Source organism: Polistes fuscatus, unplaced genomic scaffold (assembly GCF_010416935.1).
Source record: "Polistes fuscatus isolate 324 unplaced genomic scaffold, CU_Pfus_HIC Scaffold7, whole genome shotgun sequence".
In the NCBI taxonomy this organism is placed as follows: Eukaryota; Metazoa; Arthropoda; class Insecta; order Hymenoptera; family Vespidae; genus Polistes; species Polistes fuscatus.
Genome location: NW_025113151.1, coordinates 6,512,600 through 6,536,210, shown reverse-complemented (window position 1 = coordinate 6,536,210; position 23,611 = coordinate 6,512,600). Strand labels below are relative to the sequence as shown.

Genomic DNA, 23,611 nt, shown 5'->3' with positions numbered 1-23,611 from the left:
TGTTACTACTATTTTCATTATAATTTTTCATTATAAAATTAACAGAGATATGGTAAGAAAATAAAAATACTTTGTTCTGTAACCTTTCAAAATTCCACTGCCATCTGATGGATTCTTTCGTAATCACTGGCCACTGGCTTCGCACGTATTCGAGGTTATATTCATGTGCGCTACGAGTTTCTTCGTGTTTATCAGTTATGTGTTAAATTTTCGATTAAAATTTTAATTAAGTTATTTTAATTAAGTGTTAAAACGATCATTATGGAAAAGATTGAACACTTGTGGAATGTAACTCAATATTTGACAAAATTCAAATGTCCAGAAGCGAATAGATTACAGAACCATTATATGTAAGTATAAACATAACCTTTTCTTCATTATTTAGGATTACAATTAAATTAATTCAAATTGAATACTTTTAGAGAACGTTGTAGAAATTTAGCTAAGGAAGTTGAATTACCAAAATTATATTTTGGTCCTTCAACGATGTGTTCTCATTGCGGCTCACTTTGGGCTACTACGAATCATCAAGTAAGAATATTACCTGGTAAAAAAATGTCCCGCTCTGTTGGTAAGATGATTAAAACTAATACCGATGAGAATAAAATATCCAAACTACAAGCTAAATTAATTAAAAAATGCAAAAAGAATGAAATGAATAAAATGTCTATAAGATGTTTTGCATGTTTGCGTTGCACTGAAGTTCGATTTACTAAACCGAAAAGAATAGTTAAGACTTCTGAAAATGCGTTAGAGAAATCTAATATTCAACAGAAAAAAAAAAAGAGAAAAGGAAAAGATAAAACGGTTGGATTAAATATTTCTGGAAATTTAAATTCAAAATTACAATCTAGCGGAAGTCAAAAAACTCCTGTAACGAATAAAACAAATCAATCTAAAATGAATTTAAATAAACCGAAAATAAAGAAATTGAATATAAATAAATTGAAAGATATAGTAAATCAAGGTATGACGCCACCTAGTAGAAAGAGTTTAACAAATTTTTTAAAAGAACTTTCATAAAAGAAATGAAAAATCTTTTCTCATCCTATTGCACTAAACCACGATTTATGCCTATATGTATAGTAATTTATTGAGTATTGCATTACTTCCTACATGCGGCTGATAAAATATGTAAATAATAATGACTTCATTAAAGTACGTAGAAGTTAGATTTTCTCTAGAATCTTGAAGGTTCTTTCGCATCTTTATTTCCTATTATTCCAGTGGAATTTCCTTTTGTACAATCTGTAAAATAGTAATACATCCATGTGGTATGGACAACTTTAATATGAAAGATTAATGTAATAAATAAATAAATATAAAAAGAAAAGTATATGCGAAAGCATATAAGCTCATCTTTGATGATAAAAAAAGTAAAGTTAGTTTGATTTTTAGTATATTAATTTAAGTATAATATCTATGTTCTTTATTTACAATAGATTAATCTCGATGGAAGGATTAAGACGAAAGGAAAGGATAGGAATATTGTTAGTCACCTGAATACACGCCTGGAGATAATCCTGTTCGGACATTTCCTGGTCCTTCGCAGGGGGAACTTTTCCCCGTCGGCGCAACTCTTGCTTGGCGTCGTTCAAGTCAAAGATGGCAACAGGGTCCAGCTTGTTTTTGAGTACCAGGCCCGCCAAGTATTCAATGTAGTGCTGCCTGCGGGGAAAAGTACCCAGATGTTAGTCGTATCTTGTACACTTTTTTCTTTTTACCTCCTTCAGATCATTCCTGTAGTTTTCTGGGTCACGCCCGTACCAATTTGGAGGTAGCTTTAAGCCGCTTCGTTTAACGCAAGTCTCGAGATCGTCAACATTCAACAGCGGAAGAGGTTCCAGCTGCATCGAACGTATCTTTCGAACGAGATACTCGACGTAATGGATCCTGAATATATTGGACAACTTGTTAGTATCTTAGGATTAGATTATTAATTAATTAAGGATTATTTTTAGGATCGGGAGATTCGCAGGAAACATAGATTTATTTTTTTCGAATGTTCTCCTTGCGTCGCTTAAACTTACCTAATTTTTTTATTTTTCACCTTTATGATTAATTTTTAAAATGTAATATTTAATGAGTGATTGTTAAAATGAACGTGAAGCAAATGTTCAACCTGCATAAACCAGCTTGTCCCTCGACGACGTCCGAATTGCAAATGGTATCGACAACACCTCCTGGGGTTTCCTTTTGCAATTGTACTTTACATTTCCTTTCCCCTGCCGGTCCTTCCGTATCATAATTAATGCCATTGTCCTTGAGTAATTGTTGCAATTGTGCGGGTTCCTTGTCGCGTAGATAGAAGAGGCAATTGCGAGGATGATGAGCGTGAAGGCCAAGTTTAGCGCAATATGGACTAGTCGAGCATTTAGCACCCATAAGAAAGGCTTTACCACAACCACAACAAAATTCATATTTGCATTGACTGCAAGTGAAATGCATGCAACCTGTAAAAATATTTTATATATTAAGAATCTTGTGAAATTATTTTTTCTAAACATGTATTTTGTCTTTTTGTTTGTTTTTTTTTTATTCATTTTTTAAATTGTACCTCCTCGAGATAAAGAATATCGGAATTTACACTTGGGACAATCAATGCCATTGTCGGCCAAGTGTTTTGCCAAACCAGCAGCTTGATTGTCCGGATCGTTTTCATCTTTCCAAGCTGCGAATTGTTTGCAAGTTATACCTTCGTGTTGTTTCTCCCACTGTGAATAATTTCAGTCGTTACGTTAGTTGTTACAACTATTAAATGTTAACATTTGTTTTCTTTTTACATACGGGTTTCCGACAAAACGCACAAGTTATAGATCTACAGTCAGGACAGATGAGTCTTTTGTGTTCCGGATCTGCATAAAAGCCACTCGAGCACTAAAAGATAGTTTACTTGATTAAATATTTATCTTTCTTTTTAAAATAGCTATATTTCAATGATGCCGAACGTTACCTGAATACACCATTTAAAATTAGGATCTTGCATGAGAGTACGGTCTCTTAATTTTCTTTGAAAAAGTTCATGAATTGGGGGATCCAAAAGTGACTTCAATTGAATATCTAGATTACTAAAATATTCTAGAACATCGTCTTCGTTCGCATCCCTTAAATTTGGTTCTTTGCAAAACGGACATACGGCGTCTATGATATTTCTGTCGCTTATCTGTATGGTGAAATAATTTTTTGCGCACTCGTTGCAACATCGATGCGTGCATTTCAACATGGATATCATCTGAAATGTTTATACGTATATTTTATTTTATTTTTTGATTATTTTTAAAACATTGATTGTATTTTAGTTGATACACTGACCTGACTCATCGCGTAACGTCCGGTACAAAGTTCGCATTCTTGTTGTAAGAATGCTAGAGCAGATTCAACGCTACCACATTCCTTGGCAGCATGAATAGCTTCTGCATCTCCAAATTTAAGAGCCAATAAACTGGCAGCTACTTCGGCCTCCTCGTAATTCGATGCACGTCCTTCGGCTAATAATCTACGCGCCGTTCTCTGCAAAATTAACATAAATGATATCAAATTAAATTTCTAATACGTCTATCTTTTTCTTACAAATCACATTTTTCGATAAACGACTCGATAAAGGATCGATTTCAAAAAAATATTTACAATTATATATGTTAAACTTTCTAATGAACATGCTGCAAAGTTAGCTTGATATGACAGAATGATGATCGAGTGATAGAAAATGTGAGTAAATAGCGAAAGAATGTGTAAGCCATCATGCAAGATAAAAATGTTCGGCACCAACGTCTAGAAACGAGCTCCTTCAATTAATTTGTTTATTACGATTTGATAGAAGAAAAAGTAGAATATCATTTGAAAGCGTGAAAGAATATATGTACATTTAAATGTCGTATGTATGGAAAGATGTTGGTCAGATGGTACGTGTAATACTTTTAGTATACGATTTTTTTCCTTTTTTTTTTTTTCTATTTAATAGGATGCCTTATTCTTATAACATTTAACCCTTTCGTTAGGGCACGTTTTAATACGAGTATCGTTCTATATAGATTATCTCGTACATACTCATCGTCAATTTAGTTATACGAAAGGGTTAAAGTGTTAATTATTTGTTACAAGGAAAATTCTACTTACCCTAGATAAACTCTACCCTAAAAAATAATAGAGGAGAGACAGAGAGATAGAGAGAGAAAGATTATTACTAGTAAGTTATTACTATAATTAAAAGAAAAGTAAATAAATGAAATCAGGCCACTCTTCGTTTTAATTTGAATTAGCTCGAGCATGTTTGTAGACATTGGGCTATCAGCATCGTAGGATAATTAAATAGTCAGGTTCTTTTTTTGGTTTGTTGGTTTGGTTTGTTGTTTTGTTGTTTTTAATCGTTTTACTGACCTCCCTTTCCGTTTTGGGAGATCCCTCTCTTCTCGTAGCGTTGTTGACATTTTCAACTTCGTTACGTTTCCTTTCGGTTTTATCTTCACCCTCGAATCGACGAATACAACTGGCTACCAAAGAAAATCTTTTACCACTCGTGTCCCGTGGACTTTCCTTATCTTTCTTTTTTTTCATTTTATCGTTTATATCGACCTCTCGCAACGTTCTAACATTTTTCATCATTTTCACGTCTTTCGTATTATTCACTTCGCGCGAATCCTTTTTTTCTAACTTGATTACTTTTATCGTATTTCTTTTCTTCATTTCATTGACTTTGCTCGTACTATCATCGTCGTCGTAATCTTTCGATGAATTACTTTTTATTTTTGTTTTTAATACTTTATTTATTTCTTTAGATTTAGAATTAGTTTCCATCGTTTCTTCGTTGGGTACTTCGATCGACGTACTTTCCACAATTTTGGTTAATAAATTATTTTCAATAATTTCCGTTTTATCCATCTTTGTTATATTTGTCGTATCAATGGATTCCTCTCCACCGGATATCGCTTCCTCAAATATTTCGTCGCTTAGAGAAGAGGAATCTTCATTTTCCGTTTCCCTTTTCGTATCTCTTTCATCCTCTTTCAAATCCTCGTTTTCCTCTAATTCGTCAGACTCGTAATTTGACAATTCCGCTCTTATTGCTTGCAATGTCTTTTCTATTTGATCTTCTACGTTGAACAGACTCTCGTCTTCTAAGTTACTTTCGTTCGAACCAGACTTTGGAACTTCTCTCATTAGCACGGTAAAATTTTCCGACTCTTCCGAGGAACTATCGAAAATTGAACTCGATCCTTCGATATCTGAAATATCTTGTTCCGTTTCATCTTCTTCATTTTTTTCATCATCATCGTCATCATCATCATCATCATCATCATCATCGTGATCGCGTTTCGAAACTGATTCATCACCGTTTTCGCTGTTATTAGATCGTTCCACTTTAGTTTCGATCTCTAATGTTTCCAACTTATTTTCTAATTTTTCTTTCTCCTTTCTACAATTAACTTCATCATCATCATTATCATCGTTGTCGTCGTCGTCGTCGTTGTTGCTGCTCTCAATTTTTTTATCCGACTCGTTGTCCACCGTTCGATTAATTGCAATTGATTTGGTATCCTTTTCAACAATTTCCTTATTAACATTTTTTACAACACTCAACGTACTCGTTGCTTTCAAATTAGTTTTGAATATAGTTTTACTCGCTATCGGTAATTTCGTTGGCATCGATCCCAAAATAATATGATTTAATTTCATTGGTTTATCCTTCAACGTTGTTTTACGTTGAATATTTTCTTTAGAACGAATTTTCGATTGCTCAGTCAAAATTGGGATTTTCGATACGAATTTGATTTTCGTTTTATTTTTATCAACGCATTGATCTTTTTCGTCTTTTTCATTTGTAATTTCGTTAGATCGATCCAATTTCAATGAATTAGATTTTTCATCGATAGATTTAATTGTCTTCTCATTATCATTCAATGTTTTCATCGGTTTAAACGTATTTTTATCCGATTTCTTGCTACTACGATCGTTTCTAATAAGTTCGTTTGATCGTTGTTTAGATCTATGCGCGTGTTCGATCTGTTGTTGTGTGATACTTTTCGATGAGATTGCTTTCCTCGTTGTTTCACCGGCTACATTTTTACCTTTCACGAGATTATTGTTTCGCGGAATTACGTTGATTTTTGTCGACACTTTCTTAGGTACAATCGTACCAGTTTTCTTGACGATCTTAACGGGTGATTTTCTTCTCATGATTTTTTTAACAGGCGACTTGGAACGTTCCTTGATACGAACGGTTTCTATTAAATTTCTTCTTTCTATCTCATTCGAATCAGCGTATTCGATTTTATCGGAAATCATAACGTTGTTTAAATCCTCGTCAATGTTATCAATTATTTTTTCATCCGATTTCAACGAATCTAAATTTGTGTCAGCTACTTTGATCGGTGCGCAATCATTCACTGCAATGATCGGGGACTCGGATATGTTGATTTCGATGATACCAGCTGACACGTCGTTGATATTCGATTGTAAAAATATTTTCGAAGAATTTTCGTTAAAGTTAGAGTTTTGAACGAACGACGAGGATGGGGGCTGGTTTACCTCGTAAGAAAGTTTTTCATCCTGTAACATTTCCTCAACCGTTTGTACGTCCTTTAATAACGGCGATAAAATAACTTCGCTAATAAATTCGACATCTTCGTAATTCGTATCTTTACGATTTATCGAATCGCACGATTTATTATTATCATTAATATTTTCTAATATTTTACTTTCTACGATTATTGTAGTAACATCAGAAGCGTTTGATTTAATTTGATTCAACGACGAACCGTTAGCCAAACTTTCACAATTGTTGTTATTATTATTATTATTATTATTATTATTATTATTATTATTATTATTATTATTATTATTAGCCGAATCTATAAGATAGTTCGATTCTAATCTCGACGACAAATCGAACGATTCGTCAAGATTAGAATTGAAATCTATAAAGGACGAAATGGAATCTTGAAAAATATCATTCTCCAAATCTTCTTTCTCAAGATCAAAAATATCTATCAAATTAGATTCACGATTATCTGAGGATATTTTCGTCGGTTTCAATATCGGCGCGTCTAGTATCAATTCGTCTTTAAATTCGATCAAATTCCTACTCTCGTTAGAATAATTATCGTTGCAAATACGTTTCTCCAAAATTTCCTTAGACGTTGCATCTATCTGTTTGTTATCGTTAAACGTTAAGTCGATCATGGGATGGTTATGGGGTAATGTGACGGAACCATTGGAAGAGTTATTAGCATCCTTTGAAAATGATTTTGCGTTTATGGTTGATTCATCGATCATCGATGTTTTATTTAGATGCGATCGATCATTGGAATGTTCATTAATTATACGTGAAATTACATTCGATAGTTCATCCTCCAGTTCAATCGATTCTTTATTATTATTATTATTATTATTATTATTATTATTATTATTATTTTCTATTAGTGTTTCTTCGATCATTAGAAAATTATTTTCAAGATTGATCAATTCAATATTCGAGTTCTCATCATCATCATCATCATTATCATCATCATCATTTAGAACAATTTCGGAATGCATGTCCACGTATTTATCGATGATTGTTCGCGATTGAAAATTATGATTCAATGACTGTGCGTTTGTTAATGATGTTGTGTCCTTAAGTTTGGAAGTTTGATCTATGATCGTCGTGTTCTGTGCCATGTTAGTTAGCGCAGTATTAGATTCAATTTGATCCGTACCTACCGCTCGGAAATCCTTCTGTTGTTCTTCACTCGAATCCTTTTCTTCTAATCTCACTGTTACGTTATTCGATTTCGTTATATATTTATTTTCGTTAACATTTGTCGATTCTAAAGTCATTTTTATTTCGTTATTGTCTAATACAGTTTTATCGATATATCGATTCTCTTCCCTTTCGTCTGTGGATTTGGAACTCGTATTTTTGATTTCATTATTTTCGTTTTTTATATTTATATCGATCGATTGATTTTTATTCTCTTTCTTGTTCGATCCAGTAAGGGTATTTTTCATTTCGTTATTATTTACAATTGTTCCAAAAATCGATATAGTTTTTTTCTCTTCATCCGGGGATTTAGAAATTGTATTTTTTATTTCATTATTATTTGAAACGGTCTCGCCAATCGGTGATGATACTTTTTTAATATTTTCTTCATTCGATTTGGAAATATCGTTTATCTTTATTTCGTTAGTTTTTTCTAATGCAGTATTATTTATCGATTGATTTTCTTCGTCACACTTTGCGGATGATCCAGTAATGATATTTTTTACTTTACTATTGTCCGACACACTTAAATCATTTTGTTTATTTTCAATAATAGATTCCAATGTATTAGTTAAATCGTTGTTTTCATTTTCATCGGTATTATTAATCGAAACTTTGGGTGACAACATTTTCATAGCCGCTACGAAGGGACCAATCATTTGTTCCGGCAATGATTTAAAAGCGGACACGAATAATTCCATAGTTTTAGATTGATTATTGGATACAACATTTGCTTGTGCTTCCGAATTTGATTCGTTCGAAGAAGAATTTTCGTTTTTAAATAAATTATTTTCTATTACGGAATTGGACGTTTCGTTTATTATATTCAAATCTAATTGTCCGATGCTATTTTTATCTTTTCGAATGGAAGAGGAGGAGGAGGAGGAGGAGGAAGGTTCTTGAGAAATATTTTTGGTAGCCTCCGGCAAAGTTTCGTTACGAAAGAAAAGGCTTCTTCTTTCATCGTCCAATTGTTGTGGTATTTTATTTTCACTCATCGATATTTCATTCTCATTCGTCATTTCTTTATTATCAATTCTTCCTTTCGTAACATCTTCATCATCGGATTTCTCTATTACCGTAGTCGTAACAGTAGTAGTATATCTTTCCGAATTGAAATCTTCTTCTTCGTTCGAAATTACTACGGTTTCTCTCGAAGTTACTATCGTTGTATCAATGGAATTATTATTTCGATCATCTTTATCAAGATGTTCTATTTCTTTCAACGATTCATTCCTAACAATGATTTCTTTCGTTAGATTTTCATTATTAAATTTTTCCTGTTCAACGATTTCCAATTTTTGATCATTCGTTAATCTCGTATTATTATTATTATTATTATTATTATTATTATTATTATTATTATTATTATTATTATTTATTACATTTGCATCATTGTCATTTTTTTGTTCACCTATTAATTTTGTCGTCGATTCATTTTTAACATCCAATTGATTATTTCGTTCATAATCCTTGTTATTTTCCGTATTATCCGTTAATCCAATATCATTTAGTATTAAATGTTGATTAATATTGTCTAAAGATTTTGGTAATAGGATTTCGTTGATGGTTGGATCTTCGCCGTTCGAGCTGCCGAGCAAATCAACCGAATTATTACCTCGAGTATTGTTTAGAGGGTCTTTCTCGTATTCCCAATTATAAGTCATTTGTCTTAGCGCCGCCAGCTGTTTCGTAAAGTCGGTCTGCAATGCGACGAAATTGTCAATAATTGGTGACATTACCTGCTTCTTCGCCTCCGTATCCGTAACATTGGTTATCTGTTCGAGAATCCTTGTTGCACCACCAACAATACCTGCCGCATCTGTGCAAATAGAAACATTAATTATAACATACATGTATATATAATATAATAGTTTTATTTTTCTATTACTGTAGGATTCGTGAAAAAATTGGACCGTTGGACCGACTGGACCGGAATTCGAACCCGGATCTTCCGCTTTCCGGGCGACTGACTGCTCTTTAACCATTGAGCTATCCAGAGCCCACCGTCCAATCTCCTCACGAATTCCTATTTAAGTGTTTGGCTTGGAGGCGCTCGCATTCCGCATTACTAATCTTGAAAATTTTAACAACGTATTTATAGTATTGTAATAATGTATGTATATATGAACAAAACAAATCTGACCTCCTTGTGGTGCAGCCCCATCGTTTTCAACCCCGACCGGAGGACCCCAGATCCTCATTAAAAATGGTTTCAATTGATTTTTTTGTAATTCGAGTAATGCCGCATCTATTATGCCGTCGTTGTTATCGAGTGCTTTAACAACATCGGCCATCGTAAAATTGCCCTTTGTCAGAATTTCTGCTGTCTAAATAATGAAATTTTTGTATAGAAGAAGAAAAAACAAGAATAATAATAATAATAATAATAATAATAATAATAATAATAATAATAATAAGAAGAAGAAGAAGAAGAAGAAGAAGAAGAAGAAGAGAATCATTGATTACGTGTAAATATTAAATGTACCTTGTGTTGTCTACGTTGAGCAGCAATGGTGACAGCATTCCAAACGTCACCTTTGCAGGATCTCAATGCATCCTTAGCTTCGTTCACAGAAATGACACCGATATTATTCTCCCTCTGTTCCTTTCCCTGAGTGCTTACCAAGATTTGAACGGCCTCGATCGAATGTGGCCATTGCGTTTTTAACCATTCCAAAGGATTGGACGCGTTCTGCGTCAAGGCCATCTGTACGTCGTCCGTTGAAAATCCTTGTCTTTCGGCTTCTCGCAAAAGTTCGACTATTTCTAATCCTTGACGAGTCAACGTAGATACACCTTGAGATGACGTACTAGGACCTGCTGTTTCTATACCGTATCTCGGTTGGCTAGGTTCCTGTATCGATACAAATATATCAATCTTAGATTAGACTTTATTTTTATTTATGATTTTTAATTGATTTCAAATAAAAGCGGCCACAAGCTTTAACCAGTTATCTCAGTTTAGAAATATTTGATTTATGAAACTAAACGAAAAGTATTTAATTAAAACTAATGCCTGCTAGTGTCTAATTTATTACGTATAAAAACATAAATAATATATATTGTATATACATGAAAGAAATAATGAAAAATAAAAATGAAGGAATAATAGGATTATTATCGTCCTTGCCTACCTACGTTCACACCGAGGACACAAAGTTGTTAGAGTAACTGTTGGGTTAAACAAAAAACGAAAAAGAACTATCATTACTTAGCACAACTAACGACAACGACAACAACAAAATACATCGGGCTAAGAATGTTAAGCAATTAGCGGTTGTTCTTGGATTTGTTTTTTTGTTTTTTGTTTTTTTTTTTTTTTTTTACCCTAGAGCGATAATAAAGATGGCTCGAATCGATGGAATTTCTTCGAGTTCGATCTCTGCTCTGACTTGACATCGTTTGACGTAGATATTGTTCTTGTATCGTTCGTGGATAAAGATCGGGACTATTCGTAAATCGGTTTGCCTCCTGTAACAGATGCTTCGTAACGTTTTTTTAACAATAATAATAATAATAATAATAATAATAATTATTTGTATGATCGTCGACCTTCGACAAGGTTTGTTACATTTTTTTTATTAACTCTTTCGTTACACTGCACGCGTCTTACGTTCTGTATAAATTCGTTCCTATATCAATATATATTTATTTATATGGGGATCGGTAGTTCATATGGGACGACTCGTATATGGGGGTAGGAGGAGGTATGGTCATTAGTAACGAAATGGTTAATGATCAATCTGATCCAGTTTAACTTTCATCCGTTTAATCCGGAGAACGATTTTTTCATATTAAATTCAATTGATTTGGAATATAATTCTATAGAAATTGAAATAAGAAAAAAAACGGATGATAGTTAAAGTGTGCCCTAATCTTTTACCTCTGCCTCGCTATCTTCGTAGGACAAAAATCCTTTGGAAGTCGACAATGATCTACGAAGCGTACCACTACCACCTCGTGGAAGATAATCGTACGTCTGAAACATTTATTTATTTATCTTTCTTTCCCCATTTACAAATTTACAATTAAAAAAAGAAACTAATTCGTTATTTTCTTTTGTATTCTCTCTTTTTCTTTTTTTTTTTCTTCTTTTTTTTTTATTATTCGATTCTGTCATATCATCAACAAAAATGTCGGGGAACAATCATTTTTCGATTAGGCTTACTTGAGTTGAGATACTTTGAGGCGGCGGAGAGGTTCCCGTCGATACTTTACGAGTTTCTTCGATTTTTTCATTAGATTGCAATAATTTTCCAATTTGTTTGATAGATTCATCGTTATTTTCAGGAGTCGTTGTTCCTTTTGACAAGGATGACGTTTGGGTCGATAATGTTGTCCGAGTTCTCATGCTTTCGTCGTTTTCCTCTTTTTTCTCGAATTTCATTGCAGTCGTTTCCGGTAATTTGACATCGAGTATCGTTTCTGTCGTATTTTCCGTCAGGCTTACATCTGTAACAAAATCGTACGAGAAACTACATTTCCCATGTGACAAAATTATTTCAGTTTATTTTGAAATAGCCCCTTTTATCGTTTTTATTTTCAACTATTCGTTTAATTGAAACGTCGATAACGTTGATGTAAAATCTTTCGCAATTGCGCGATTCGATTTAAAAAAAAGAAAAAAAGAAACAAAGTTTCTGACAAAATTTAATTCGTTTATAATTTGTTGTATATTAATTTTCTTTTTTTTTTTTCTTTTTTTGTTGGAGTAAAGGAAAATATATCCACAAGTCAAATGCGTATTCGTTGTTGAAACAAAATTTTCATTTTCAACGTAAACTTGAATGAATAATAATAATAATAATAATAATAATAATATTAATAATAATAATAACAATAATAATAATAAAGAATAATTTTTACTGATGATTCATATAGTGAAATTTCAAATACGCTTACGCATTTGACTTTCCACGATAGACGTGAGAAACAGTTTAGCATGCTTCTTTATTATTCATTCAAGGATACACATGTAACGATGAGGAACAATTAATCGATCGTTTATTGTTGATTAGAAGAAGAACGGTAAAAAAATAATTAGAAACATATTGCAATCTCTCGCGAATCGGACGAACAGTGTGGGGTGGGTGCGAACGAGGGGTGGTTGTCTAATTATTATTAACGAAAATCAACGAGCGGAAAAAAAAAGATTGAGTTGATTCAACAACGAGAACACGTTTAATCAAATGTCATTTGGGTAACTTGGTACCAAAAGAAAAGCTGATTTTTCGTCCCGTTCTACCTTTGTTCTTAGTAGATCCACTGTCACCACTTTCCTCGCTGTTAGAAATTTTCAAAAGATTTGTTTTCTTTTCCAAATCGGGATTAGGATCTTCGCTTGTACTGGACACTCGTTGTTGTTGTTGTTGTTGTTTGTCAACATTTTCGATAGCTCTCTCGATTTCTTCGATATTCGTTTGAATATTTTCCGATGCGTTTTCTTCCGGTGGCAACGCACTGCTTCTGGTTTTGCAACATATCACGCAAACCTTTTCGGTGATTTTGTTAATGAAAGTACAGTGCTCGCATGGCCACTCGTCGGCAGGTAATTCGATCGTACCTTTACGATTTTCACGAGATTTCGTCTTGTTATCCGTGTTAGATTTTGTCTCGATTGTATCAATCGAATTGCCATTGTTATTGTTGCTGTTAATTTGAGTACCTTGATGTAAACTTTTATTCCTCGTAGAAAGTATCCTGTCGTCGTCTTCCCTTGTTCGCGATATTTCACGCGGTGATATCTTTTTCGTATCATTTTCTAACGTTTGATCAATCGAGTCCTCTCTTTTAAAGGACGACGAGGACGACGTTCTCCTCTTCGTGGATACGTTATCTTCCTTTTTTCTTAATTCCTCGTTTCTGATAGAAGATTCGTAATCCGTGGCGGCGGTGGAGGTGGCGTCACGTTTCAAGGTAAACGAATCACGAGATCCCAAATTTAGTCTATCCGATTCGATCGAAGTTCTCCTCGAAGTTTTATGACCGACGGATCTTCTCGAATCGTCGTCTCTGATTCCACGAAATGAATTCTTCTTCGATAATATTTCATTCTTCTTTTTCTCCTCCTCCTCCTCCTTCTCCTTCTCCTTTTCGTCGTCGTCGTCGTCGTCGTCGTAAAACAAAGTCGTACGTTTATCCGATCTTTCGAAATGATCGTCCGAAGAACTGGTGATTCTCGTTTTACCCGTTGTAGTAGCAGTCAGATTAGATTTTCTATCGGACAATTCCTCGTCCGTACTTTTACGTGTACGCCTTGATTCGCGTCGTTGATCATCACGGTAACTTCCATTTTCAATTTTTCGCAATCGAGAATCTATTGTGTTACGACGAGAATCCTCGTAACAACCCCGAGAGGACACGGAATAACGTCTGCTCGATTGATTTTCCGACCATTGTTCCTCGTTGCTGGTCATCCTATCCTCCGATGTTAGCCTCCTACAAAATTGAACCCGATGATGATGAATACATGATACATACTTAGGAATTATTTGACACTACTAGCCATGTTAATGTCATTTGCTAATTTCCATAAAAATGATAAGCAATACGAAACCTATGCATGGGTTGATTGCTAATAACGAAACGATTTGCTCGAATCTACGAGTCTGTGAATTATTATTTTTTTAATCAACTTCAATAAGAATATATTTCATTCGAAACATTTGACATTGTTTATTCCGAAAGTTATTGATTTTCGTTCGCAATCCCGTTTTGATGAATTCACTCAACTCTTTGAGGCACGGTGGAATTAAAAGTGTCCCACCTTTTCGATACACCGTAATGCATGCTGGGACGTTTTTAATCCCACCCAATAACAACAAATTTCATTAAACTATTACTATTCTTTTTTAAGATTTTTACATTATGTGTATAAAAACATACCAATTTTGTTTTATTTAAAATGCAATGAAATGTTTATGCAAGACAGGGCTATTTTATTATCATCTGAAATCCCGTGCCGCAAAGAGTTCAAGATTTCAAATCATTTTAGCCAGTAGGGTTAAAATATTACTATCGTAACTACGAACAACTTACTCTCGACGTGATCGAGACAGTAAACTCCTGGAAGTATCGTTATCCTGATAACTTCTCTGCCTGTTACTTCTCGTAACGCTACCCCTTCTGATGGTCCTGGATCCACGTGAAAGTCTATCGTCAAAATCGGATTCCTCGGAATCCTCGGAACTGGCATCGGACGGTGATCCCGGTGAAATTCTCGATCTCGATCTCGAAACGATAGACTTTCGTGATTTTATACTGGGCGACGGGGAGGGTGGTCTTGATCTTCTGTTCTGTGATTTTAAACTCCTGGCCGGACTGTGAGCTCTCGATAAAGTACCCGGATAATGGGGCGGTAACATTTGAGATGGATGATATCCCATGGGATATGCCCATAAAGCAGCCGGTGGTGGGTGATTTAAACTCAAAGTCGAACCACTGATCGAACCGTCCCAAGGATTGTTCGTTGGGTACCACATCATTGGCATACCACCGGGATTTAACTGCGCCATGGATTGTGCCTAACATCAACAGAATTTGATAAATTCGATCATTATAATCACCAATTCGATATAAAATCCATGTGTTTTATTATCCTATTGGAATTACATACCTGATGCATTCCAAGATTCCACATATGCGGTGCCGAGAGATCGCACACGCTGGTAGATTGCATCATAGATCTGGGAGGTGGTGGTGGTGGTGGTAATGGTTGTTGTTGTAAAGATGGTGTCCCTCTATTACTACCAATGCTAAGTGGTCTGGGACTGGTAGTGTCTCTCGAAGAAGCATCCGAAGGTGTACGTCTTCGTCGATTTGCATCTTGCGCTCTCATTGCTTCCTGATATCTCCTGTATCTTTCCTGAAATATGTTCATTTTTCAAACTTTTATACGAACTTCAATTAAATGAAACATTTTCGTTAAGCGTCATGGAACACGACAATTCAATAGAATTGTCGCTAGTAATGAATGGGGTTAAAATAAATTAAAATAAAAGAAACATACCTGTAAGGTAGACATCTTGTCGGTACTCGATCCCGATCCTTCGATCGTTGTATTATTCGTAGATCGTGTAATCTTCGATCCTTGAAAATTAGTCTCCCTAGTTGTCGTGGATGATCCTCCACTAGTGTTGAAAAGATCACTTCTCTTGGTAGTACTTCCACCTTTCTCGATCAATGATCGATTCGTAGCTCCTTGATTCTGCGTGAGTTTGGCCTAAGCGCGAAACTTTAGCTTACACCCTTGTGTGGATTTTCACATTTTCCTAATACCAATCCAATTTCTTTTTTTTTGTTCTCTTTTTCTTTATATAATATTTATTTGCTTGCTTTTAAAAATTCGAATTAATAAATTCGCTTCGTTTGATCACACGCACCAGGAGAGAAGGATTTTAAACGAAATGCGAATCCCGACTCCTACGAATTAAATTTCTTTTTTTGTTTTTATTTTTATTTTTTTTTTTGTTTTTTTTTTTTGTTTTTAAACGCTGCAATCGAATTTATCTGACAAAATGAGAAATATTGTACGAAAAGGTCGACGGGCAGATGCTGCTGCAAATAATTCAAATGTAGGCATATGTTTCTGCGTATTAAATATCATCCTGTAGGAAGATTAAGGATAGATCAAGGAAGGTACCAGTAACGGTACGGAAAAGATAACTAGAGTGGTTTATGAAAAATGATCGTGTTACCGTGTTCTATAACCCTAACCTGCCATATTCACTGTGTTTCAACGAAACGATTTGTATCTTCGTTGAAATTTTTCTATTCTTTTTGTTTCTATTTTTATATTTAATCATGATGACTTTGGCAAAGTTCTTTTCCACGCCGTTACCTTCAAACGGAAATGGTGATAAGAGAAAGAGAGAGAGAGAGAGAGAGAGAGAGAAGAGAGTGAGTGAAAGAGAGAGAGAGAGAACGGGTTCAGTGAATACGGCAGTCATCTGTTTCGGTAACATGGTGTATTAGAAAAAACAATACGAGGGTAATACAATAAAATCTGTAAAACAATGCAACGATAATAAAATATCTGAGGGTAATAAAACAATCTTCGTGACCTCGGTGTGTGACGTTTGGTAGTGACAATGAATCATAAAACGTGAACGTGTTTTTCGTCAAAGTATAGTAAGTTGGCAATAGTAATAATACGAGTTTATAGATTACGTATAAAGATCCGTCGTTATAATAATTAATTAAAGGTATCTGCAGATTTTCGGAATTAGGGTATTATCGGTAAAGGATAAACAGAGTTGATTGAGTGAAAAGGGAATATAATGGAGAAAAATAGTCGTCGTTTTCTTTTTTTTCCTTATTTTTTTTTCTTCTAAAAGGAATTACGTTCTCGTAGTTAGGATAATAAGGAATCAGGATAGGATGCAGCCTACCTGAGTGCTTTTGCGATTTCTTCTCGGCGGTGGTACGGGAGGTGGACCAGCTAGATTTTCACCTTTCGGTGGTAAAGGTGGTCGATTTTTAGCAGCAGTCTCGGTCACGATCCTCCTCCTAACGTGGGACCTTCTCTTGGGATGTTTGTGATTCATGTCGTCGCAGGCTTCGCAATAATTCTCTTTGCAGGTGTCGCATCTCGCAAATACATTCTCCGTACCGCAGAGAGCACATTTGCTATGCTTCGTAACGGACGTTAGGTTGCTCGACATTGGATTTGTTTTCTGGGGTGTTCCTCGGATCGGAAATTCAATGATCTCGTAATCTGGGTCACCACAATCTCCGGAAAGGGATGGTGGTGGTATCTTTGGTGGGGTTGGTATTCGTTCCTTCTGTTCCTCCATGTCCTTCTGTTGTTGTGCCTTTTTTTGGGAAAACATTAATCTCGTCAACATTCGATTCGTATATCATTTCTTTTTGTTTTAATATTAAAATCATTAGGAAATATTGTCAATATCATTCAATATGATGAATTAATTGAATACCAATTCTGTCGAGTCAATTTTGTTTTAATAATCGTTTAATATCTTTTATAAAAATGTTTATTATGTAAAACGTACCAATACCCAATGGGGCATGGTCCGTGCCATACGCAATCGAGTGGATGGATTCGAGATGGCCATGGGCCGCCATTTTTCACCTCCCGGATTCTGCAAATTTCGTTAGAAGAAAAATAGATGTTGAAAGTTTTATAGCTTCTTCATCTTCTTCTTCTTCTTCTTCTCCTTCTTCTTCTTCCTTGCAACACCGGATGTTAAAAAGGGAACGCCCATTTTTTCGATACTTCGTGTAATATTTACAGGCTCTCTGGTCAATGACGAAAAATGTCTGCGTGTTCCGCGTCCAAAAATAAAAACGAAACGTGTCGTCATCTCGCGACACAACATTCCACGTCGACGTATTCTGGGACACGTGTATTATAATAATATACGCGTTATACGTAACATATGAATGAGATTCGATAATAATTTATTTAGAAAAGTAATCATATCGTAGTAAATATATATATATATGTATACGAAATAACGTAACATTTTTCAACACATTTCATTTTTTTTTTAAATCGCGAAAACGTGCTGCTCGTATTATAAGACACGTTACAAATGTATGTGAATTAGATTCTCGAATTAGATGGTATCTTTAGAACGCGTTTACTCCTTCTCTTTTCTTTCTAAGCTGAGGCACGGGTATCTCTTTTGTGTTCACCGTCAGTTATACTGTTTTGGACGACTATAAACAAATTTCGCCCGGGCCAAACGGCGTATATAGGTCTCTAATAAAAGTTTCACAAAAATCTCGGCTCTTTATTACATTAATATATAATAATAATAATTGTTACTCGTCCAATCATTGTTCAACGTTAAATAGGAACGTCATTCTCTCGTCTACTTTGCTGCAAAACTATGCGGCATGGAACAAATCGTTGCGTTCTGACTCACCGTACTTCGATTAGCAACGAAAGGGAACGAAAATAAAGAAGAAGAAGAAGAAGAAGAAGAAGTAGAAGAAGGATGGGGGGGGAAAAAAAATAGAAGAAGAACTTGACGAGGATTGTTTCCTCGATGAAATTACTGAAGGCCCCGAGCAAGTTGGAATTATTCCAAATTCTAGATAGACAAGCTAATGTTGTCCGATGTATAATGCTTTTTTATTCGATGATAATGAAATTTTGTCTAACGTTTCAAAAATTACTTTGCACGTCTATCGAATTTCTTTTCTTTTTCTACGATAATGAAAAACGACAAAAAGTATGCTAGCAAAAAGTAAGTCAGCTTGACGTTGAAAATTTCTCTCTCTCTCTCTCTCTCTTTCTCTTTCTTTCCTTCAGTACGATGCACTGGACTAAAATAGAGCAGAGTCGTTCTATTCTCGCGGATATTTACACGAACTTCTGTGGAAAACTTCACGAATGTATCGAGAGTAAATTTCGTCTATTCCCCGTCCCCTTCTCCCGCCCCTCTTAGATGATCTCTCCTCTTGTTAGATTATTTTTGTTCTTTTCAATGACTTTTTTTTTTTCTTGTTTTGTTACTCGTCAAATATTCACATCTTACGTAAACACAAATAATATTGAAAATATCAATCGCATGATCGTATTTATCGAGAAAATCACTTCTCGATTATCGTTGAGGATATTTTGTCGTTGTTTAAGGGCTCGTTTTTCGACACTCACGTTCATGTGTTGTTCGCGGAGTCGGATATTGTTGTTGCTCCCCGGGATATTTTCCTCGAGAACTGGCCGACGCGTTACTGATCTTCTTCCTCTTGACGGTCTAACGTTTTGCCTACGAGAAAAGCCCCCGTTGCATTACCAGCGCCGAAATCTATTTCCGTAACGTGGTTGCTGGACCGATGCCACCATCCTTTCCACCGGAGTCTCCCCGTTCGCGTAAATATATCACGATGCTAAACGAAAACTTTGAAACAAGAACTTTCGGACGTATTTCTCTATCTTCTTTCTTTCTTATTATTTCTTATTATTTCTTTCTCTTATTATTCGAAATTGTACGAGACAAGTCTCTTTAAATGATCGCTAGGGTAAATGATCTCGGCTTCGAACACGTCATGTTTTTATTTTTTTTTACAGTAATTCCGATAATCGAATTAATTAAATAGATGTATAGGATAAATTTGATTAAAATTAAATAAAAATACTAATTGCAATTAATTGAATCGGATTTATAGAACGCAAAATATATAAATAATTTATTATATTTATTTATTTTGAAATTCTGTTTATTACGTTGAGAGTATAATTATTTATATTTTATAAAATTCTCTCAACACGTATTGTTTTATTTTTTCTTGAAACTAATTGAATTAATTAGAAACACATATGTATATATATATATCTGTGTCACGGTGAATGTATTCATTCTTAATTATTTCGACGGAAGATTGTATTCTAACGATTATTGATCTCGTTACAAAAAAAAAATAAATCATGGCATTTGTTTTTTATCGCAGTTGCATAAATTTGAATTCATAGTAAAAATTCCGCAAAATCTTGTTGTCTCGAGTCACCGAGTGAATCGCTGATCATTCTTGTTAATTGCTTTTATCGTGGCTCGGTTTTACCGCAAGAATCTAGCGTTGCACACGTTCGTGAGAAAGATCGCATCGTAAACGTCCTGATCAGAAGTACGGCGTGTTGGTTCTAAGAAAATGTCATGAGAATTGAGATTATGGTTAGTTGGTACGAATATCTACATATTTTCTTTTCAATTCGCGTTAACACGCGTCATCGATAATTTTAATATAACGAGTTTACTCCTAATGGGAATTCCAAGGTTGACGAAAAATGTAACACATGAAATCATATATGATTATATATTTACAACAACTTTATACATATCCAACGAGAATTAGGAAGACAACAAATTTGCATCGGGTACGGGTGGGTGTCTACGTAATCCAGTTTTATACGTAGGAAGATTCGATGTGGTAAGTGTTGATGAAACCTACGCGTTCAAATACCCGTTTTAATTGGAGCCTCGATGAGAATGATCGATGATCACCATAGCTGAAAGAAAGCAATGGGGTTCCTGTAACGTTATGGCACATGGTCAAAATTGAATGATATCCGTTCGGTTAGGTAACAGGAGTTGCAAGAGGATTATCCACTTTTTCTTGACTTTCATCGTTAACCGAGCGAAGGTAGGTGGGCAGGTAGATAGAAAGGAAAGCAAGGAAAGCAGCAAGGAAGGAAGGAAGGAAGGAAAGAAAGAAAGAAAGAAAGAAGGAAAGAAAGAAAGAAGGATGAATTAAAGGGGAAAATTAGATCATTGAGAAAGGCAAGCATGTTAGATGATGTTCACGATACGAGGGCCTGTTTGAGAGTGATCGGAACACATACCACTCCCGAGGACGGGTTCTCGAATCGTAGCGCCACCTGCGTTAACCGTGATACCTCAAAATGGCCGTCCCTCTCACCTCAGACCTTCTCGGAACGTCGAAGGAGGCAGGTGTGGACGATTAGAAGTTTAATCGTCTTCGTTTAACTTGTCGCGATCGTTCAAAATATTATTTGTCTTCTTATACATTTTGTTGTTTTTGTTTCTTTAGTTTTCGGTTCGATTTACTTTTGCCGGTTTATTGTCTTTGATCGTATAACAAGGAGTTTTTATTGACGGTTGAAAAGTTTCACGAAGAAGGGCACATTTGCGCACGCACGCACGCACGCACTTACGAAGTGAGGCCCTTTAAGAAAACACGTCGAACAGCATCTTTGTCCCAGATAGATCAAAGGTTTCGATTCCGGACAGGTGGCTGGCTGACTGACTGACTGGCTGGTTGGTTGGTTGGTTGGTTGGTTGGTTAGTTGGTTGGCCGGTATTGGACACGCTCTCTTTTATCTCGACCTTCCGTATTTTTGTCCTTCCTGCTTTCCATTAATCCGAACTTGTTCATGTACGACGGCTGGTATGCGGGAAGAAAGTGGTGCGAACTGCGGAGATTAATTTCGGTGCGGTTACCAGAGATAGTAGGATATTCAGTTGGACTACATACGCGGTAACGTTCGGTGATTTCAACGCACGGTCGTTCGTAACCATCGCGGCCGTAACCGGAAGAAACAAGTCAACCAGAAGAAGAAGAAGAAGAAGAAGAACAATAACAACAACAACAACAACAAGAATAATAATAATAATAAGAAGAAGAATATTTCAGGAAAGGTGTTGTTCATTTCGATGTTGTTTTATTGGCATCGATCATTGCGAGAAGATATAAAGAACAATAATCTTCATTCGTTAGATGCAAAATCTGTCTCCTTTTAAAAAAAAAAAAGAGCAAACCACAGGATGTTGTTGCACGTAATAGAAGAGGATACGGTTCGGTCAAAGGACGAGCAAGGATTATGAAAACGCGTAGGTATTTTTGAAGGAACGTGTAGCGTTCTCAGTGTTGCTGCTGCTGCTGCTGCTGCTGTTTCCTCGCGTTCTCCAAGAGTAGCAAAGCAAGCAAGCAAGCAAGCAAGCAAGCAAAAGCAAGCAATCAAAGAGGTAGGCTGAGGTTCTCTCTCTCGCGCGCGCGCGTTCATTCGCGGGGGGGAGGAGGAGGAGGTTGTGGAGGTGGGAGGGGATCGGCTGGGGTGGGAAGAAGAATCTGACCTTGCGTCGATGGTAGCCTCCTTCTTTTTTTCCTTTATCGTGCTCCAATTGCTTCGCGTTCGCAAGCAAGCACGTTCGTCACTAAGTAAGTAAGTAAGTAAGTAAGTAAGTAAGTAAGTAAACTAGCAAGTAAGTAAGCAAGCAAGCAAGCAAGCAAGTAAGTAAGTAAGTAAGTAAGTAAGTGAGTGAGTGAGTGAATAAGGGGAAAAAAGAAAGAGAGAATTTACGTAGGATGATCTTAACTCGAACGATTCGAAAGATCTCAGGTAGAGGGAAAGAGAGAGGATTTCTCGAAATGAGAGTTTCTCCTCGCGTTTTCTTTCTCGCTACGCGCGCGTCTTTTAAGGTCGAGGAGGAGAAAAGAGAAAGAGAGAAAGAGAGAGAGAGAGAGACTATCGGCAAAAACGGGAATTCGAATCCCCACGATGATCGTTGATTCTTCTCCAACGAAAATCTTGCACTTTTGTGTAACCGGGTTAAGAAGTCGCGAAGTTAGTGTGTTTGTGTGTGTGTGTGTGTGTGTGTGTGTACGCACGCGAGCGATATGAGTGTGTGTGCAGAGACACTGAAGGACCCCCCTTCCCCCCACCCCTAGTCTCCCCACTATACTACCACTACTACTTTATCGTCTTCCTTAACGTTTCCCTCTTCTTTATATCTCTTCTATTCCTTTTGGAATTCCTTCTCTCCGACGAGAGAAGAAGGAATTCCATTGAGGAGAAACTCACGAAGAATGAGGAGGAGGAAGAGGAGGAGGAAGAGGAGGAGGAGGAGGAGGAGTATGTTAACGGTCATTTTAGCGAGCGTTAAGTAACACCGTAAATAATTCTAATTTTCTTTTCTTCCTGTTCTCGTTGTTGTGTCGATGCCATTGATTCATTTTTTTATTATATTCATAGTTGCACGAATGTTTTATTTATCTTTCAACGCGTTATCGCTTAATTATTAATAATTCATCGAAATATTATTTTTATTCATTTATTTTATCGAATATGGAATTTTCTAAAAATGAAGTTGAAAAGATCTAAGCTTCTTAAACAAGAAAAAGAAATTAAAATTAAAATTAAAATTAAAATTAAAATTAACAACAAGTTCGACCGATAATAAAATTGTTTCCTAATGTTTTAACATATAAAACTTATCAATCCGTTCGCGTAAAATAAAACAACAAGTATCGTATGCGTACAAAAATCTTGCTTTAAAATAAAAAAATCACATACACACACACACACACACGTACATATATATATATATTTACACGAATGCATAACGAAGTGACCTCCATACAGGATCTCTTTTTCGAAGAAAATTT

At 35.4% G+C, this 23,611-nt stretch overlaps 3 protein-coding genes across 4 annotated transcripts in view; 2 read left to right on the top strand and 1 right to left on the bottom strand.

Annotated features, from left to right (window-relative positions):
* The first annotated feature begins 11 nt into the window (after window positions 1-11).
* Window positions 12-1,186, top strand: LOC122523817. Its single transcript, XM_043645687.1, has 2 exons — window positions 12-350; window positions 423-1,186. The coding sequence occupies exons 1-2, from the start codon at window positions 262-264 to the stop codon at window positions 1,021-1,023; spliced, it is 690 nt and encodes a 229-aa protein (XP_043501622.1). The 5' UTR covers window positions 12-261; the 3' UTR covers window positions 1,024-1,186.
* LOC122524270 (E3 ubiquitin-protein ligase lubel) lies at window positions 1,170-19,780 on the bottom strand. The gene is made up of 21 exons (XM_043646418.1): window positions 19,365-19,780; window positions 17,752-17,841; window positions 17,131-17,553; window positions 15,750-15,962; window positions 15,357-15,605; window positions 14,780-15,264; window positions 12,987-14,179; window positions 11,910-12,193; window positions 11,625-11,720; window positions 11,069-11,224; window positions 10,227-10,595; window positions 9,885-10,068; window positions 4,378-9,560; window positions 3,313-3,510; window positions 2,954-3,232; window positions 2,788-2,877; window positions 2,558-2,714; window positions 2,123-2,453; window positions 1,768-1,893; window positions 1,500-1,668; window positions 1,170-1,248 (listed from the first exon to the last, which is right to left on the bottom strand). The coding sequence occupies exons 1-21, from the start codon at window positions 19,368-19,370 to the stop codon at window positions 1,219-1,221; spliced, it is 10,311 nt and encodes a 3,436-aa protein (XP_043502353.1). The 5' UTR covers window positions 19,371-19,780; the 3' UTR covers window positions 1,170-1,218.
* The window catches only part of LOC122523815 (hillarin), a 41,148-nt gene continuing 19,112 nt past the window's right edge, over window positions 1,576-23,611 (top strand). Inside the window, exon 1 of one of the 2 annotated variants that reach the window (XM_043645685.1) lies at window positions 1,576-1,913. The gene's annotated coding sequence lies outside the window, so the exon portion shown is untranslated. Of the gene's footprint in view, window positions 1,914-21,369; window positions 22,057-23,611 lie in introns of those variants that run through there. The other variant, XM_043645686.1, reaches the window with a different exon arrangement.